Source organism: Camelus dromedarius, chromosome X (genome assembly GCF_036321535.1).
Source record: "Camelus dromedarius isolate mCamDro1 chromosome X, mCamDro1.pat, whole genome shotgun sequence".
NCBI classification, from domain to species: domain Eukaryota; kingdom Metazoa; phylum Chordata; class Mammalia; order Artiodactyla; family Camelidae; genus Camelus; species Camelus dromedarius.
In genome coordinates this window covers 56,138,155-56,158,970 of record NC_087472.1, presented here as the reverse complement: position 1 = coordinate 56,158,970, position 20,816 = coordinate 56,138,155, and the positions used below count along the sequence as shown (strand labels likewise).

General features: G+C 33.8%; 1 protein-coding gene across 7 annotated transcripts in view; it reads right to left on the bottom strand.

Moving 5' to 3' along the window:
- Positions 1 to 20,816, bottom strand: part of ATRX (ATRX chromatin remodeler) — a 227,960-nt gene that overhangs the window by 169,426 nt on the left and 37,718 nt on the right. For all 7 annotated transcript variants that reach the window (XM_010987736.3, XM_031446239.2, XM_064483018.1 and 4 more), the window contains one exon: positions 11,623 to 11,735. In XM_010987736.3, coding sequence (XP_010986038.1) covers positions 11,623 to 11,735 — 113 coding nt within the window. The remainder of the gene's footprint in view (positions 1 to 11,622; positions 11,736 to 20,816) is intronic.

The window sequence follows — 20,816 nt, the reverse complement described above, 5'->3', positions numbered from 1 at the left end:
GATTGCTTTGGGTAGCATGGACATTTTAACAATATTAATTATTCCAATCCATGGACACAAATATCTTTCCTTTGTTGTATAATCCTCTATTTCTTTAAAATAATATCTTAAGTTTTCAAAGTACAGGTCTTTCATCTTCTTGGTTAAATTTATTCCTAGGCTTTTTTTCTGACACAACAGTAAACAAGATTGTTTAATTTCTCTTTCTAATAGTTTGTAATTAGTATATAGAAATACAACAATTTTGTATATTAATTTTTTTTTATCTTGCAACTTTATGGAATTCATCTCTTCATCCTAATATTTTCTGGTGGAGTCTTTAGGGTTTTGGGGTTTTTTTTTAGGGTTTTCTATATATAGTATCATGTTATCTGCAAATATTGACACTTTTACTTCTTTACAATTTGGATGCTTTCTATTTTTCTTGTTTGACTGCTATAATGAAGACTTCCAATAGTATGTTGAATAAAAGTGGCAAGAGTGGGCATCCTTGCCTTTTTCCTGATCTTAGAGAAAAATCTTTCAGCTTATTACCACTGAGTATGATGTTAGCTGTGGATTTATCACTAACGATCTTTATTATGATGAGGTATTCTCCCTTTATACCCTTTGTTGAGAATTTTTATCATAAATGGATGTTGAATTTTGTCAAATTCTTCTTCTGCATCTACTGAGATCATATGATTTTTATTCTTCGTTTTGTTAACATGGTGTATCATGTTGAATGATTTGCTGTTAATGAGCAATTCTTCCATCCCTGAAATAAATCCCAGTTGATCATAGTTATGATCCTTTTATGTACTGTTGAATTCTGATGGCTACTTTTTTTGGAATATTTTTATATCCATATTCATCAGAGATAATGACTTATAATTTTCTTTTTTATAGTGTCTTTGTCTAGTTTTGGTATCAGAGTAATTAATGCTGGCCTTGTAGAATGGGTTTGGAAGAGTTTCTTCCTCTTCAATTTTTTGGAATAGTTTGAAAAAATAGGTATTAACTCTAGATGTTTGTTAGAATTCACCTATGAAGTCATCTGGTCTTGAACTCATGTTTGTTGGAAGTTTTTGATTAATGATTGAATTTTATTAGTAATCAGTCTGTTCAGATTTTCTATTTCTTCATGATTCAGTCTTGGAAGACCTATGTTTCTAGGAATTTATCCATCTCTTCTATGTTGTCCAATTTGTTGGCATAGTAGTCTTATGATTCCTCACACTGATATGGTATAAGCTGTTACTTTTCCTCCTTCATTTCTCACTTTACCTGGGCCCTCTCTTTTTTTTTTTTTTCATGATTAAGTGTGACTAAAGGTTTTTCAATTTTATTTATATTTTCAAAAAAAAAAGCTCTTAGTTCCATTGATCTTTTCTTTTTTCTTAGTCTCTCTTTCATTTATTTCTGCTCTTTGATTTCCTTCTACTAACTTTCAGTTTTGTTTATTCTTCTTTTTCTATCTCCTTATGTATAAGAAAAGCATAATCCTTAAAAGGAAATCTATAAATTGGACTTCCTCAAAATTAAAACCTTTTGCTCTACAAAAGACCCTCTGAAGAGGAAGAAAAGACAAAGTATCAATTTCATTATTTCCAGTCTGACTTTTATTATTTCCTTCCTTCTACTAAGTTTGGGCTTGTTTTGGTCTTCTTTTTCTAGTGCCTTTAGGTATAAAAGCTGTATTTTAATTTGAGATTTTTTTATTGTTTCTTGAAGCAGGCCTGTATTGCTACAGTCTCCCCTCTTAGAACTACATATTGTGCATCCCATAGATGCTGGAAAGTTGTGTTTCCATTTTCATGTGTCTCAAGGTATTTTTTAATTTCCTCTTTGATTTCTTCGTTGATTCATTGGTTTTGTAGCATTTTGTTTAGTATTCATGTGTTTGTGGTTTTTTCCAGTTTTCTTCTTGTAACTGATTTCTAGTTTCATACCGCTGTGGTCAGAAGAGATGTTTGATATAATTTCAGACTCTTAAATTTACTGACACTTGTTCTGTAGCCTAACACGTGATCCACCCTAGAGAATGTTCCATATGCACTTGAGAAGAATGTGTATTCTACATTTGGGGGATGGAATGATCTGTATATATTAAGTTCATATATTAAGTCTAATGTTTTTAAGGCTGATGCTTCTTTATTGATTTTTCTGTCTGGATGAACTATCCGTTGATGTAAGTAGTGTATTAAAATCCCATAGTATCATTGTATTGCTATCAATTTCTCCCTTTACTGAGTCCATTAAGTAACATCCTTCTTTGTCTTCTGTTATAGACTTTGTTTTAAAGTTTACTTTGTCCAATATGAGTATTGCTACCCCAGGTTTCTTCTCATTTCCGTTTGCATGGAATATCTTTTTTCATCCCTTCAGTTTCAGTCTGTTTGTCTTCAGATCTGAAGTGAGTTTCTTGTAGACAGCATACAAATGGGTCTTGTTTTTTTATCCACTCAGTCATCTGTGTCTTTTGATTGGAGCATTTAGTCAAGTTTACATTTAAAGTGGTTATTGACAGTTATGTACTTATTGCCAGTTTGTTCATTATTTTCTGCTTGCTTTTGTAGTTCTTCTTTGTTCTTTTCTTCTTCTCTTGGTCTCACCTTTTAGTTTGATGATTTTCTTCAGTATTATGTTTGAGTTCCTTTCTCTTTATCTCTGTGTATCTACTGTAAGTTTTGGATTTGCAGTTACCATCAAGTTGATAAATAATTATATTTTTACACACACACACAGCTGACAGTTGCTGAAATTCAAAAATATACAGTATAAAAATACTACATTTTTATTACCCCTCCCAATGTTTTATGTTTCTGGCACCGTATTTTACATTTTAAACTTTGTGCATCTCTTTACATTGTAGTTAGTTGATTTTATTACTTTTGTCTTATAACCTTCCTACTAGCTGTACAAGTGGCTGATCCACTGCCTTTGCTATGTATTTAACCTTTACCAGTAAGATTTCTTTCTTTCAAACATTTTCTTATTCAAGCTATTGCATTTTCTTTCCCACCTTAAGAAGATGCTTTAACATTTCTTATAAGGCTAATTTAGTGGTGCCCAACTCCTTTAGGTTCTGCTTGTCTGGGAAACTCTTCATCTCTCCTTCAATTCTGAGTGATAACCTTGCCAGGCAGAGTATTCTTGGTCATAAGTTTTATCCTTTCAGTACTTTAAATATGTCATGCCACCCTCTTCTGGCCTGCAGTTTCTGCTGAAAAATCAGCTAATAATCTAGTGGTGTTTTCCTTCTGTATGATTAGTTGCTTTATCTCTTTCTTACTGCCCTTAAAATTCTGTCTTTATCTTTTGCCATTTTAATTATATGATTTGGTGTGGCTCTGTTTGGGATCATCTTGTTTGGGACTCTCTGTGTGTCCCATCAGTGGATGCCTGTTTCCTTTCTCAGATTAGGAAAGTTGTAAGCCATCATTTCTCCAAGTAAGTTTTCTGTTCCTTTCTCTTCTCCATCTGAGATCCTTACTCCTAAAGTTGCCCCAAAGATCCCCTAAACTCTCCTCATTTAAAAAAATTTTTTTTTCCTTTCCTGACTGGTTGATTTCCACTATTTCATCTTCCAGATTGCTGATGTGTTCTACTGTATCATCCAATCTGCTGTCAATTTCCTTTAGTGTTATTTTTCATTTCAGCTTTTGTGTTTCTCAGCTCTGACTGGTTCTTTATTATATTTTCTAATTCTTTGACGTTCTCACTGTGTTCCTCCATTCTTCTCCCTAGTTTAGGATTCATCTTTAATGACCATTTCTTTGAATCCTTAACCAAGCAAATTACATATCTCCATTTCATTAAGGTTTTTGCCTGCATTTTCATCTTATTCTTTCTTTTGGAACATATTTCTCTGTCCCTAATTTGTTTGACTTTGTGTCTGTTTCTATATATCAGGTAAAATAGGTACTTTTCCCAGTCTTGAAGGCATAGTCTTGGGCAGGAGCATGCCCTGTGTAGTCTGCAAGTACCAGGCAACTTTGACAGGCCAAGCCTGGCCAGTCATGAACCAGAGGGGTCCTGAGGCAATCCACATTCAGGCTGCCTCAGCAAGAATGGCTATAGCTTATGTTGGCCAGGGCCATGCTGGGGTAGCCTTGGCAGGCCAGCTACGGCACCTGAACCATGTTCCCACTCATGCTATCAAGGTGAAGGGGGGAACACAAAAAGTGGTGCACTCTAGCACCTTCAATGCTGGAGAAAGTTTCAGCACACCCCCAACCATTTAGCAGACATTCTAGGGTTAGTAAATGGATTTCACTCATGTATAGTCCAGGTCCCCTTTACGACTGTTTTTTCTCTGTGCCCCAGGGCCTGCACACAGGCCCCTCAGTTATATCCTTCCCCACTACAGTACAATGAATTAAGTAGGGTTCCCATTGATAATGTGTCTCTGTCTCTCCCACCAATCTCTATGTGGTCATTGTATCGTTTGTTGTGCAGAGGCTGTTTAATCAGTCCTCAGTTCTTCTGCAGGAGGAATTGCTCTTCATGCAGCTGTAGACCCAGTGTGTCTGTGAAAGTAGGTGAGTTCAGGATCTTCCTATGCCGCCATCTTGAACAAAATGCTGAGTTTTATGTTGGTTCAATCTTAGTCACAAGGAGGCTATCAGAAGCAATGGGGTTGCAGGCTTCCACAGCACGGCCCTAATGAGACTGGTATACAAGTTTTAAACACCATTGCTGGAGCTAACTGGTATATTCTTAAGGACAAAAGGCTTAACAATTGGGAATTCAGCCATTAATACTTCCTTCTTCCATCCGTTGACTCTCCTCCAGTTTGTGTCTGCTTTTTGTCACTGTTCAGTCCTTCCACATCATTGTTTTTAGCATTTTGGCCAGAGGTTATAACTGGAATCTGTGGGAGCTATCTGTTTATCCAAATAGAGCTACTCTGCCATTACCACCAGAAGCAAAACTCAACTAAATACCAAACACAGAACTGTGACAATATAACTTCATTCTAAAGAAAAAAGAAATTTTAAATGAATACCTGACACTAGTTAGGTTTCTTTATTGTGATGGTTTGTTTCCAAATTTGAAAGTATATGGGTATAATGATGACTGAGCAACTGAGTACATAAACTAAAGATAAGGGGAACCAAATTTCTTTCTGTTGCAGTAAGAAGTTAAAATATGAAAAGAGGATGACTAAAATGATACCTGTTGTCCAATATACAATTAAAAGTATCAATATCAACTCATGAAAATACAACACATACATTGGCTTTCTCTATAAGAGGGCCTGGAAGCAAAGACATCCTGGTGGCAACGAGCACACCATACACCTAGATACTGCTTTCTAAATACTGTATCTCATAAAATGAAGCAGAACTCCTTGGAGAAGTAACTGATTCCAGGGCTGGGGAAGAGACACTGCAAAGTAAACAATGAACATCTTGTGAGGGCAGAAAGTAAGGATAAAATAAGAAAAAATAATGGATAATGATGAAAAAATATCTCAGTAGTTTCAAAGTAATCATCAAATTGCTTACCATTTACAAAGAAATAAATCATATAACTTTATAGTGAATTAATGTAGCAAAATAACCATACCAAATAACCTGAGTTAACATCACCAATAAAGGAAAAACTATACTCTGTGCCTTGTGATATAGTATACAGACAAGAACATAACATCACTTATGTGGTAATCCTGCCAAAAATTTAAAGAAACCTCAATCTAATTATAGTAAGGCAAATCCACATTGAGGGACAATCATCTAAGTAATAAACAGATTTGTGCATTTGAAAAATACCATGGTTCCAGCAGACAGAGAAATTATTTCAGACTTGGAAAGACTAAAGGCCAGGTAACTATATGCAACATGTAATCATCAACTGGATCCTGGATTTCAGCAGAAAAAAACTTACCTATGAACACACTGTTGGGAAATTTATGAATTAAGAATAGAAATTGTAGATTAAAGTACATATTTCGTTTTACCCATGTATTTACCCTTCCCATTGCTATTCATAACTTTCTGTATTTTGGTGTCACATTTCAAGTTATTTTCCTTCTGATTCAAGAAAACTCTTTAGTATTTCCTCTAGTGTAGGTCTGCTGAAATCAAGTTTTCACTTTTTGTATTTATTCAATTTTCATGTTAGAAAGATGTTTTCACTGAACAGAGTTCTACATTGACAATTATTTTCATTTGGCACTTTAAAGTTATCATTTCATTGTCATTCAGCTTCTAACATTCCTGTTGTAAAATGAGCTATCACTGTAACTGTTGTTCAAAAACATTCAAATTCAAATAGCAATGACTTTGGGGGGAGTGTATAGCTCAAGAGATAGAGCACTGGATTAACATGCACAAGGTCCTGGGTTCAATCCCCAGTACCTCCTCTATAAATCAATCAATCAATCAATCAGCAAATTAACCTAGTTACCTTCCACCAAAAAAATCTCATAAAAAATTTAAAAATAATAATAAAATAAAAAGCAATGACTTTTTTCCTCTGGCTGCTCAGATTTTTCACTTGGTTTTCATTCTTTAGGAGTTTAATTATGATATTCTTAGTTGTAGTTTTCTTTATATTTATCCAGATTGAGGCCCATAGTATTTCATGAATCTATGACTTGATATCTTTCATTATTTTTAGAAAATGCTCAACTAGTATCTCTTCTTAGTTTCTGACCCATTCCCTCTCTTCTCACCTTGTGGGACTGTAAGTACACATATGCTTGAGCTTTTCCCTGTGAACTACGTCTCAATACTTCCTGTACATATTACCTTTTTTCTGAAAGTGCACAAGTGTGTGTGTTGTGTGTGTTCAGCTAGCCACAAAACCTCAAAACAAGTGATGGTAATCATCACATGATACAACACAGTTTTAGAAAGGAGAAAGAGAGGTAGAGATGAGATGTCAAATGTTTTTTATTTTTAAAAATATGTACCAAATCTACTCAGAGAAGTTACAAAACAACCTAAAAATTTATCGCATAATACATGAATAACAACATAGAATTAGCAATTAAAAAAACTCCTTGCAAACAAAGCCCAGGACTAGATGGCTTCACTGGGGAATTCTACCAAATATACAAAGAAGAACTGACACCAGTCCTTCTCAAACTCTTCCAAAAGATTGTAAAGGAATGAGTACTCCCAAACTCATTCTATGAAGCCACCATCACCCTGATACCAAAATCAGACAAAGACACTACCAAAAAAGAAAATTACAGGCCACTATCACTGATGAACATAGATGCAAAAATCCTCAACAAAATATTAGCAAACAGAATCCAACAGCACATAAAAAAGATCATACACCATGATGAAGTTTGATTCATCCCAGAGACACAAGGATGGTTCAACATACGCAAATCAATCGATGTGATATAACACATCAACAAAAGAAAGGACAAAAACCACACGATCATCTCAATAGATGCAGAAAAAGCATATGATAAAATTCAACACCCATTCATAATAAAAAGTCTTACCAAAGTGGGTATAGAGAGAACATATCTCAACATAATAAGTTATTTGTGACAAACCTACGGTCAGCAAAATACTCAATGGTGAAAAACTAAAAGCCTTCCCACTAAAACCTGGAACAAGACAAGGATGCCCACTCTCACCACTTCTATTTAACACAGTCTTGGAAGTCTTAGCCACAGCAATCAAGCAAGAAGAAGAAATAAAATGGATCCAAATGGAAGGGAAGAGGTAAAGCTGTCACTGTATGTGGATGACATGATACTATATAAAGAAAACCTTAAAAGCTTAACACACAAACTACTAGAGCTGATAAAAGAATTCGGCAAGGTAGCAGGATACAATATCAACATACAAAAATCAGTTGCATTTCTTTACACTAATAATGAATTAGCAGGAAAAGAAAGTAAAGAAACAATCCCTTTTAAAATCACATCCAAAACAATAAAATACTTAGGAATAAATCTGACCAAGGAGGTGAAAGACTTATTATACATGGAGAACTACAAAACATTGATTAAGGAAATTAATGATGACTTACAGAAATGGAAAGCTATCCCATGCTCTTGGATTGGAAGAATCAATAACATTAAAATGGCCATACTGCCTAAGGCAATCTACATATTTAATGTGATCCCTATCAAACTACCCAGAGCATTTTTCACACAATTAGAACAAACAATCCTAAAATTCATATGGAATCACAAAAGACCCAGAATTGCTAAAGCAATATTGAAGGAAAAGAATGAAACTGGAAGAATAACCCTCCCAGACTTCAGACAATATTACAGAGCTACAGTAATCAAAACAGCACAGTATTGATATAAAAACAGACATATGGATCAATGGAACAGAACAGAGAGCCTAGAAATAAACCCACAGACCTATGTTCAATTAATCTTCGACAAAGGAGGCAAGAATATACAATGGAGAAAAGACAGTCCTTTCAGCAAGTGGTGTTGGGAAAACTGGATAGCAGCATGCAAATCAATGAAGTTAGAAGAGTCCCTCACTCCATACACAAAAATGAACTCAAAATGGCTTAAAGACTTAAATATAAGACAAGACACACTAAATCTCCTAGAAGAAAACATAGGCAAAACATTCAATGACATGTATCTTAGCAATGTTCTCCTATGGAAGTCTACCCAGGAAACAGAAATAAGAGCAAAAATAAACAGATGGGACCTAATTAAACTTACAAGCTTTACACAGAAAAGAAAACCATAAGCAAAACAAAAAGACAACCTACGGAATGGGAAAAAAATTTTTGCAAATGATGAAACCGACAAAGGCTTGATCTCCAGAATATAAAGCAGCTCATACGACATAATAATAGTAAAAAAAATCCAAAAATGGGCAGAAGACCTAAACAAGCAATTCTCCAAAGAAGACATACGAATGACTAATAGGCACATGAAAAAATGTTCAATATCACTAATTATAAGAGAAATGCAAATCAAAACTACATGAGGTATCACCTCACACCAGTTAGAAGGGCCATCATTCAAAAGTCCACTAATGATAAATGCTGGAGAGGGTGTGGAGAAAAGGGAACCCTCCTCCACTGTTGGTGGGAATGTAGTTTGGTGCAGCTAGTATGGAAAACAGTATGGAGATTCCTCAAAATAAAAATAGACTTATCATATGATCCAGCAGTCCCACTTCTAGGTATATATCCAGAGGGAACTCTAATTTGAAAAGATACATGCATCCCAATGTTCACAGCAGCACTATATACAACAACCAAAACATGGAACCAACCTAAATGTCCATCAACATATGACTGGATAAAGAAGTTGTGGTATATTTATACAATAGATTACTACTCAGCCATAAAAAAGAACAAAATGATGCCATTTGCAGCAACATGGATGGACCTAGAGATCATTGTTTTAAGTTAAGTAAGTCAGAAAGAAAAATACCATATATCACTCATATGCAGAATCTAAAAAAAAAGGAAAAAGGAAAAAAACACTATGAACTCATCTACAAAACAGAGACTCACAGACATAGTAAAGAATCTTATGGTTACCAGGGAAAGAGGGTGGGAAGGGATAAATTTGGTAATTTGAGATTTACAAATGTTAGCCACTATATATAAAAATAATTAGAAAAAAAAGTTTCTGTTGTATAGTGCAGGGAACTATATTCAATATCTTGTAGTAAGTTTTAAGGAAAAAATATGAAAACAAATATATGCATGTATATGCATGAATGGGACATTGTGCTGTACACAAGAAATTGACACCTTGTAACTGACGGTACTTCAATAAAAAAAAATACATGAATAACTTCTAGGATAATATATTTCTGTACTGTTCCCACCTCTTCTAACACTATTTTAAACAGTCAACATTCATCACCCCCCAAGTATAATATATCTCCATTACACATAAAACCGTAAGTGTATGCTTCTCTAAGCACCTATAACTATACAACCTTACTTTTTTTTAACATTTTTTATTGAGTTATAGTCATTTTACAATGTTGTGTCAAATTCCAGTATAGAGCGCAATTTTGCAGTTATACATGAACATACATATATTCATTGTCACTTTTTTTTTGCTGTGAGCTACCTCAAGATCTTGTATATATTTCCCTGTGCTATACAGTATAACCTTGTTTATCTAGTCTACATTTTGAAATCCCAGTCTGTCCCTTCCCACTCCCCTCCCCCTTTGCAACCACAAGTTTCTATTCTATGTCTATGAGTCTGTTTCTGTTTTGTACTTATGTTTTTTTTTTTTGATTCCACATATGAGTGATCTCATATGGTATTTTTCTTTTTCTTTCTGGCTTACTTCACTTAGAGTGACATTCTCCGGGAACATCCATGTTGCTGCAAATGGCATTATGTTGTCGGTTTTTATGGCTCAAGAGTATTCCATTGTATAAATAGACCACATCTTCTTTATCCAGTCATCTGTTGATGGACATTTAGGCTGTTTCCATGTCTTGGCTATTGTAAATAGTGCTGCTATGAACATTGGGGTGCGGGTGTCCTTTAGAAGTAGGGTTCCTTCTGGATATATGCCCAGGAGCGGGATGACTGGGTCATATGGTTAAGTCTATTCCTAGTCTTTTGAGGAATCTCCACACTGTTTTCCACAGTGGCTACAACCAAACTGCATTCCCACCAGCAGTGTAGGAGAGTTCCCCTTTCCCCACAGCCTCTCCAGCATTTGTCATTTGTGGATTTTTTAATGACGGCCATTCTGACTGGTGTGAGGTGATACCTCATTGTAGTTTTGATTTGCATTTCTCTGATAATTAGTGATACTGAACATTTTTTCATGTGCCTATTGATCATTTGTATTTCTTCCTTGGAGAAATGCTTGTTTAGGTCTTCTGCCCATTTTTGGATTGGGTTGTTTGTTTCTTTCTTGTCAAGCTGTGTGAGCTGCTTACATATTCTGGAGATCAAGCCTTTGTCAGTTTCATTGGCAAAAATTTTCTCCCATTCTGTAGGTTGTCTTTTTGTTTTACTTATGGTTTCCTTTGCTGTGCAGAAGTTTGTAAGTTTAATTAGGTCCCATTTGTTTATTCTTGCTTTTATTTCTATTGCTTGTGTATACTGCCCTACTAGCTCATTTTTTTTAACATTTTATTGATTTATAATCATTTTACAATGTGTCAAATTCCAGTGTAGAGCACAATTTTTCAGTTATACATGAACATATATATATTCATTGTCACATTTTTTTCTCTGTGAGCTACCATAAGATCTTGTGTATATTTCCCTGTGCTATACAGTATAATCTTGTTTATCTATTCTCCTAGTAGATCATTTTTGAGATGTATGTAAGATAATGTTTTGCCTATATTTTCTTCTAGGAGGTTTATTGTATCTTGTCTTATGTTTAAGTCGTTGGTCCATTTTGAGTTTATTTTTGTGTATTGTGTAAGGGAGTGTTCTAGCTTCACTGATTTACATGCTGCTGTCCAGTTTTCCAACACCATTTGCTGAAAAGACCATCTTTTCTCCATTGTATATTCTTGCCTCCTTTGTCAAAGATTAGCTGACCAAAATACCTTACATTTTTAAATTAAAATCTCCAATATCAGTTATTATCTAAAAACTAGATTACATAGGGGCTATTAAAGACTTTAATAGCTGCTCCCCCAAAAAATAAATGGAAAATAGACTAGAAGATATTGCACATTATTTTTAATTTACCTGTGCTTTGGTTCATCACAAGTCTTGGAGGAGAACTTGTTTCTTCAGATTCTTCTGATGAATGTGCCAGGAAGTCATGAAGCTTCTGCACCAATGTATTCAACTTGCTTTCACTGTCAAGACAAAAATTTTAATAATTTCCTTAGTTAGCTGTCATATATTGAAGTAAATATAAAGTTTAATAAACATGGGCTTGATGCAAATGACCAGTGAGATCTGATCTGCGTATCTTCAAGTTGATCAAAAAAAAAATCTAAATTCCTAATGTAAGCTAACCATATCATGAACGACTGGATTTCAAAGAAGTTTTGAGTCCTAATGTAAGTGTTTTTAACTATGGGCCATGTTCTTTGCCTTGAAATGTTTTACTACTTTTTTTCCACGAAGAATTGTGGAGTTCCAAAAATTATTAGTGCTTCACCTCTTTGTAATATTATTTTGGAGAAATATATACATAGGGGAACTAGTCTTCTTTTTTAAACTTTTCATTTTGAGATAAGTGTAGGTTCACAAGCAAAGATCCCGTGTATCCCTTACCCAGTTTTCCACAGTGGTGACATCTTACAAAACTATTTTTCATTTTCACCCACTCATCTACCTACTGCTATAGATGCGCTGCTGTCTTTAAGGCCTAGCGATGGACCATAAAGAACCTCTGAGATTTGGGTACATGATCATGAGTATATTGACCAAAAATGGTCTTTAGAAAAATCATTGGTAATTAATTTTAAATTTCTGTTCACTTCATGATTGTTTAAAAACTGAAAAGGAAGAGTAAAATTGTCTCTGTCCACAGATCACATCTTATATGTACAAAATGTTTAAGATAATCACAAGCAAATTCTCAGACAGTTAGTAAACGAATTCAGTAAAGTTAGTGGACACAAAATTAACATACAAAAATCAGCTGCATTTCTATCACTAACAATGAACACTCCAAAAAGGAAATTAAGAAAATAATTCCATTTGCAATAGCATCAAGAAGAATCAAATATTTAGGAATAAGTTTAACCAAGGAGGTGAAAGACTTTATGCATGAAAAACTGCAAAACAGCAGTATTTTCACTGCTGAAAGAAATTAAAGACATAAATAAATGGGAAAATGCCCCATGTGCATGAGTTGGAAGAGTTAATATTGTTAAGATGACAATACTATCCAAAGTGATCTACACATTCAATTCAACCCCTACCAAAATCTCAACAGCTTTTTTGCAGAAACAGAAAAACCCATACTAAAATTCATGAGGAAACCTTAAGGAATTCTGAATAGCCAAAACAACTGTGAAAAAGAACAAAAGTAAACAATTCACAGTTCTTTATTTCAAAACTAACTGCATAAGAAACAAGGATTTACTGTCTAACACAGAGAACTATATTCAGTATCTTGTAATAACTTATAATGGAAAATAATCTGATATATATTTAACTGAAAACATTTATATACAACTGAATCACTTTGTTGTACACTTGAAACTAACACAATATTGTAAGTCAGTTATACTTCAAATAAAAAAACTAATTGCAGAGCTAAAATAATCAAAACAGTGTTGGTGCTGGCATATGGATAAACATATAGACCAATAGAATAGAAAACCCAGAAATAAATCCTTGCATATATATGGTCATTGATTTTCAACAGGGGTGTCAACAACAGTCAATGGAGAAGGAACAGTCTTTTTCAATATGTGGTGCTGGGAAAACTGGATATACACATGCAAAATAATGAAGTGGATCCTTGTCTGACTCCACATAGAAAAATTAACTCAAAATTCATCAAAGACCTAAACATAGTAGCTAAAACTATTAAAGTCTTAAAAGAAAACAGAGGAGGAACCTTCATGACCTTGTAACTGGTGATGCTTTCTTGAATGACACCAAAAGCACAGGCAACAAAATAAAACAATAAACCGGATTTCATCAAAATGAAACACTTTTCTGCATCAAAGGACGTTATCAAGAGCGTGAAAAGATGACCCACAAAATGGGAGAAAATATTTCCAAATCATATATCTGAAATGGTACTGATATCCAGAATGTGTAAATAAACCCTACAACTCAACAACAAAAATCCAAATAACCAAATTCAAAAATGGACAAAGGATTTGAATAGATATTTCTCCAAAGGACATACAAAAATCCAATAAATACACAAAAAGATGCTCTACATCACTAGTCATTAGGGAAATACAAATCAAAACCACAATTGGGTAACACTTCACACCTGTTAGGAGGCTATTATCCCAAAAAAAAAAAAAAAGAAAAGAAAAGGAAAAGAACAAGTGTTGGTGAGGATGTGAAGAAACTGGAACCCTGTGTGTGATGCTGGTAGGAATATCAAATGATGAATTCACTGTGGAAAAACAGTACAGCAGTACTTCAGAAAGAGAAACAAAACATTACCATAAGATCCAGTAATTCTACTTCTAAGTAGATATCCAAAAGAAATGAAAGCTGGGACCCAAATAGATAGTTACACCATCAACATTCATACTAGCATTATTCACAAGAGCCAAAAAGGTTTATTTCCACCTTTCTGTCCGTCAACAACAGATGAATTGATAAATAAAATACAGTATACACATGGAATAAAAGAAATGACATTCCCTAAAAAGGAATGAAATTCTGATACGTGCTATACCACAGATCAACTTTGAAAACATTATGGTAAGTAAAATAAGCCAGACACAACAAAAGGACAAATATAGTACAATACCACTTAGATGAGGGTCTTAGGGTAGTCAAATTCATACAGACAAAAAGCAGACTAGAGGGCTGGAGAAGGGAGGGAATGTAGAGTTACTGTTTAATGGGAACAGGTTCTGTCTTGAAGATGATGAAAAAGTTCTGGAATGGAGAGTGATGATGGTTACACAGGACTGCCAATGTACTTAATGTCACTGATTTGTAGACTTTGAAATTGTTAAAATGGTAAATTTTTAAAAAGACCTGTGATATATCAGGCAAATATTAAAAGAAAATTGGTGCATGTCTGGTCACTAAAGCTATAAACAAAGATATGTACAAACTGCAGTACTGCTTCCATTAGAGAAAATTTGGAAATAACCTAATATCTAAAAAAAGCAGGATGAACAGATTATATACTCACATGATAGAATACTATACAGCAGTTAAATGAATGAAGCAGAGCCATATGAACCAATATAGATAGATCAAGAAATAGTTCAAATGGGACTTAAGCTTTATCTACAATATTCTAGTAATTTAATTTAAAAGTCTAAAGGAGGTATAATTAATTTTTAATTAGCATATTATTTGAGTAATAAACTAATTTAGATTGCAGGAAGTGCCTGAGGAGTCGTGGATGGAGCAAGTCTGCACCTCCTGGTTCAGGGGAATGGGAGCCAGGGGTGACAAGGGATTAGGCAAAGCACATCTCTCAGGATCAGGTGCCCTGCTTCCCACATTAGACACTGTTCCCAAGGCCAACCATGGCTACCATTCAGTAGCTAGTAAAAAATGACTTTGTTGAATATATGAAGGAAGAGTAAAAGCTTTGAGGAGTGTATGAAGGAAGCAGGCGTGAGACTGGCACTGTGAAAAATGGGTGCAATGGCCAAGCAAGATTATGTCATCACTTCTGACAGCAAACCTCTCACTGTAAAAACTGAGAGCATCTTGAAAACAGTTTTCTTGTAAACTGGAAGAGAAGTTTGAAAAAACTACAGCTGATGTGAGAAAAACTCCAACTGTCTTCAACTTAACAAAGTTGCATTGGTTCAACACCAGGAATCATAAGAGAAGTAAAGCTCAATAAGAAAAGTGGAAGGTAGGAAATTAATGGTAGAATGTGTTATAAACAATGTCACCTGTATGAGGATCTATGAAAAGGTATAAAAATTCCAACAACACTTTCAAGAGGAATTAGCTGTTAAACAAGCTCAGCTGGATGAGCAAATCTTCACAACACTTTTTCTCATTACTGTGTTCAATTATCTATCACAAACATTTAACATGCAACTATTTCCAACTGTGGGCTTTAATCAAGATCATCCCTACATAGAAAATGCTAAAGACACCACCAAAAAAACTACTAGAGTTCATCAATTTTGTAAAGTTGCAGGATACAAAAGCAATATACAGTAATCTGTCACATTTCTGTACAATAACAAAGAAATATCAGAAAGAGAAATGAAGAAAACAATCCCATTTACCATCGCATCAAAAAGAATAAAATACCAGGAATAAATCTAAATAAGGAGGTAAAATATTTGTACTCAGAAAACTATAAGACACTGATGAAACTGAAGACAACACAAGCAAATGGCAAGATATACCATGTTCGTGGACTGGAAAACTTTACATTTGTTAAAATGATCATACAACCCAAAGCAATCTACAGATTCAATGAAATCCTTATCAAATACCAATGGACTTTTTCACAGAACTAGAACAAATAATTCTACAATTTGTGTGGAAACCCAAAAGAATCAAAATAGCCAAAGCAACCCTGAGAAAGAAGAACAGAGCCAGAGGCATCACAATCTCTGATTTCAGACTATACTGCAAAGCTACAGCAATCAAACAGTACGGTACTGGCACACACACAAAAAAAAAACAGACATACCGATCAATGGAACAGAATAGACAGCCAAGAAATAAATCCAAGTGCTTATGGTCAATTAATCTATCACAAAGGAGGCAAGAATATACAATAGAGAAAAGACAGGCTCTTCAAAAACTGGTACTAGGAAAATTGGACAGCTATACGTAAAAGAATGAAATCAGAACATTTTTTCATATCATATATAAAAATGAATGTGAAATGGACTAAAGACCTAGATGTAAGGCCAGAAACCATTAAACTCCTAGAATAAAACATAGGTAGTATATTGTTTGACACAGATTATAGTAATTTTTTTTTTTGGATCTGTGTCCTAAGGCAAAGGAAACAAAAGCAAAAATAAACAAATAGAACCTAATTAAACTTAAAGGCTTTTATAGAGCAAAGGAAACCATCAACAAAACGAAATGGCAACATACAGAATCAGGGAAAATATTTGCAAATGATATGACTCATAAAAGGTTAATATCCAAAATATATAAACAGCTCATGCAACTCAGTATCTAAAAAAAAAAAAAAATCAAAAAATGGGTAGAAAACCCAAACAGACATTTTTCTAAAGAAGATATACAGGGGACCAACAGGCACATGAAAAGATGCTCAACATCATTAATCAAAAAAATGCAAATCAAAACCACAGTGAAGAACCCAATCAAAACATGGGCAGAAGACCTAAACAGACATTTCTCCAAAAAAGAAATATAGATGGCTAACAGACACATGAAAAGATGCTCAATATTACTAATTAACAGATAAATGCAAATCAGAACTACAATGAGGTACCACCTCACACCAGTCAGAATGGCCATCATTCAAAAGTTTACAAATAACAACTGCTGGAGAGGGTGTGAAGAAAAGGGAACCCTCCTATACTCTTGGTGGGAATGTAAACTGATGCAGTCACTGTGGAAAACAGTATGGAGATTCCTAAAAAAACTAAAAATAGACTTACCACATGAACCAGCATGCCCACTCCTGAGCATATATCTGGAAGGAATGCTAATTCAAAAAGATACATGCACCCCAATGTTCACAGCTGCCCTATTTACAGTAGCCAAGACATGGATGCAACCTAAATGTCCACTGACAGATGAATGGATAAAGAAGCTGTGGTATATACACACAATGGAATACTACTCAGCCATAAAAACAGAATGAAATAATGCCATTTGCAGCAACATGGACAGACCCCGAGATTATCATACTAAGTGAAATAAGCCAGAGAGAGAAAAATACCCTATAGTATCACTTATGTGGGGACTCTAAAAAAAAAGTCACAAATGAACTTATTTTAAAAACAGAAACGGACTCACAGATATAGAGAAAAAAATTATGGTTACCAAAAGGGGAAAGGGGGTAGGGGAGGGATAAATTAGGAGTTTGGGATTAGCAGAAACAAGCTACTGTATATAACATAAACTACAAGGTCCTACTGTTATAGCACAGGGAACTATATTCAATATCCTATAACAAACCATAATGGAAAAGAATATAAAAAAGTTTAGGTACATATATGTGTAACTGAATCACTTTTCTGTACACCAGAAACTTGCATAACATTGTAAAACAACTATACTGCAATTAAATGGAAAAAAAAAACAATGAGATGTCACATTGCACCTGTCAGAATGACTATCATCAAAAGTAACACAAACAACAAATGCTGACAAGGATGTGGGAAAAAGGGTGCCCTTGTACACTGTTGGTGGGATTGTAAATTGGTTCAGCCACTATTAAAAAAAACAGCATGGAGGTTCTGCAGAAAACTAAAAACAGAACTACCATATCATACAGCAATTCCAGTCCTGAGCAAACATCTAAAGAAAATGAAAACACTGATTTGAAAAGATTTATGTACCCCAAAGTACAGAGCAGCATTTTTCACAACAGCCAAGAAAATGGAAGTAACCTAATTTCCAACAACAAATGAATAAAGAATGTGTGTGTGTGTGTATATATATATATATATATACACATATATATATATATGCATATATACAATGGAATACTTCTCAGCCATAAAGAAGAATGAAAATTTGCCTTTTGCAAAAACATGGATGGACTTGGAGAGTATTATGCTTAATGAAGTAAGTCAGAGACACAAATATCATGTGTGGGATCCAAAAAATAAAATAAATCAATATAACAAAAAAGAAACAGACTTACAGTATAGAGAACAAACTAGTGGTTACTAGCAAGGAGAGGGCACGGGGAAGGGCAAAATAGGGATGGGGATTAAGAGGTAAAACTAATATGTGTAAAATAAATAAGTTACAAGGATATATTGTTCAGAAAAGGGAATATAGCCAATATTTTATAGTAACTTTATAGGGAATATATATGCAATAAAAAATTCTTAATCAGTATGCTGTACACCTGAAACTAATATAATATTATAACTCAACTATACTTCAATAAAAGAAAATTAGGACCATTCCTTTGGTTAACAGATAAATGTTTTTGTGCTAACCAAAAATAAATAAATCAGGCAATGCAAAACACATTACTTTGCTCTGGTTCCCTTACAGAAACCTGAAAAAATTGTGAACATTTTCATTTAAAAAGTAAATACATGAAGAAATAAACATGACAGTATAACTTACTAAATGCTGTAAAAAGTGTTAAATGTGATACCTTTTTTTTACCTATCAAATATTTAAGGGGAAAAAAAGACTACTCATTGTAGAACAAGGTGCTATGAAATAGACACTCTCAAAAATGGCCAATGGTAATACAAGTATTTAGAAAACAATTTGGCAATAAGCCTTTGATCCCATCTTGAATAATTCTGCCTCTTTTTATTTATACAGAGAAAATAATTCTAAGTAATAATTTTAATCACAGAAGATGTTGATCTATGACTTATCTGCAATAGCCAAAAAAAATATATATATATATAAATAGCTAAAATGCACAATAACGGCTAACAGGCACAATACAAGTCATACAGTATCATACCAACAATTAAAAATAATTCAAAAAAGTTCAACTACAATATGAAAAACAGTTCATGCTACAACGTTAACCAAAACTAGCAAAAGAAACTGAACATAAAGTATAATCACAACTAATAAAAATATTGCAATAAAATGGCACTCAGAAATGTTAATAGTGAATGTTACCTAGAAAAGATTGCAGGTAATACTTTCTCTTCTACCTTTTTGTGATACAATAAATTCACTGCTTTGATGCTGGAAAAGTTCTATCTTCCTTTTTAATTCATGTAATTTTATATTTCATAAATGAAGACTGGACATGTCTGACTCAAACTAAGTTAAAAGTTGAAAACAACATTTTCCTAAGATTTTTTTCAAGGTAATCCACTCCATTCCACAAATTACTCATAAATGTAAGGGGTCTTCTTTAGGTTTAAAATTATCATATGTGTTTACAACATATTATGAAACAGCTTATGTATTTGTCAATATCTATAACTTCATTTATAAATTAAATAATAATACACAACTGACTTTTCACTAATCCTAGAGATTCTTCCCATGCTTCCTTTTTTTGCTACAAGTTTACTATTCACTTAAGTGTTAAAAATCTCCTAAATTATGTCCTTATTCAGGTAAAATTATAAGAAATCCTTTCAAAAGCTGTCCAGTATTAACTATGTAAGTATACTTTATTAAAAAAAAACCTACTTGTCTATAAAATGTTTATGCCTTGATTTTACTCCCAAATGTGATACAGGTCCATACAAGTTTCTACTGTGCCAATGAATATCAACCACTGGAAGAACAAGTTTTAGGGTAAATGGTGGAATTTTACTTAGTCCATATTGTCTTGGGTTTCTTTACACAACCCTGACAAATTTTAATATGCATTTTATACACACTTGCCTGATTTAAACCTCATGAGAATTTTATTACAGGAAACTGAGGCTCAGAAAGGCACTTATTTGCTAAATACAATAAGGGAATTAAATAATTTGCACTTGCAACTACTAATTGGATAATCAAGAATTGTACCTCCAACCAAAGCCTACCCTATGCTGCATCCCTTAAGGGAACTGAAGACACAGCGACTAATATGACTTACATAATAGAAAACTCATTATCCTCATAGGTAATCCTCAAAACTCAGAACACTTAAACAGACTAAGGATAAACTAAGATGTCCAGAAAAGTGCTTTCAGTTACTTCAACATACTTTTCTGAAGTTTTTCACCTTTGTTCAATGCTACCTGTTATTATTTTACATATGCTCATTGATTTTTTTAATTTTTAATAAAAACACTTCATGAACACATTAAATTACCTGAGTTCTCTAGTTTTACTACTCATGCTTTATCTACCGTGCTTACCACACTATCCTTACTTGTATGCAGCAGCAACTAAACATAAGGTGCTAACAATAAGCAAAGCAAATCATTTTAAAATCAATTCATAAAACTTCCAACTGAAATTAGAACCTGATCCTCACAAAGATCAAGACCTTAAAGATATTACACAAGCATTTCAAACAAAAGAGCACCCCAAAAGAGCCACAGACAGCTATGTCATTTCATATAGGTTCATTTATTTATAAAAAGACAAAAAAACAAAACCTAACCAGCCAGCACCAATAGGTAAGGATCTTAGAAGTCCTTACTCCCATGCTTATAAGA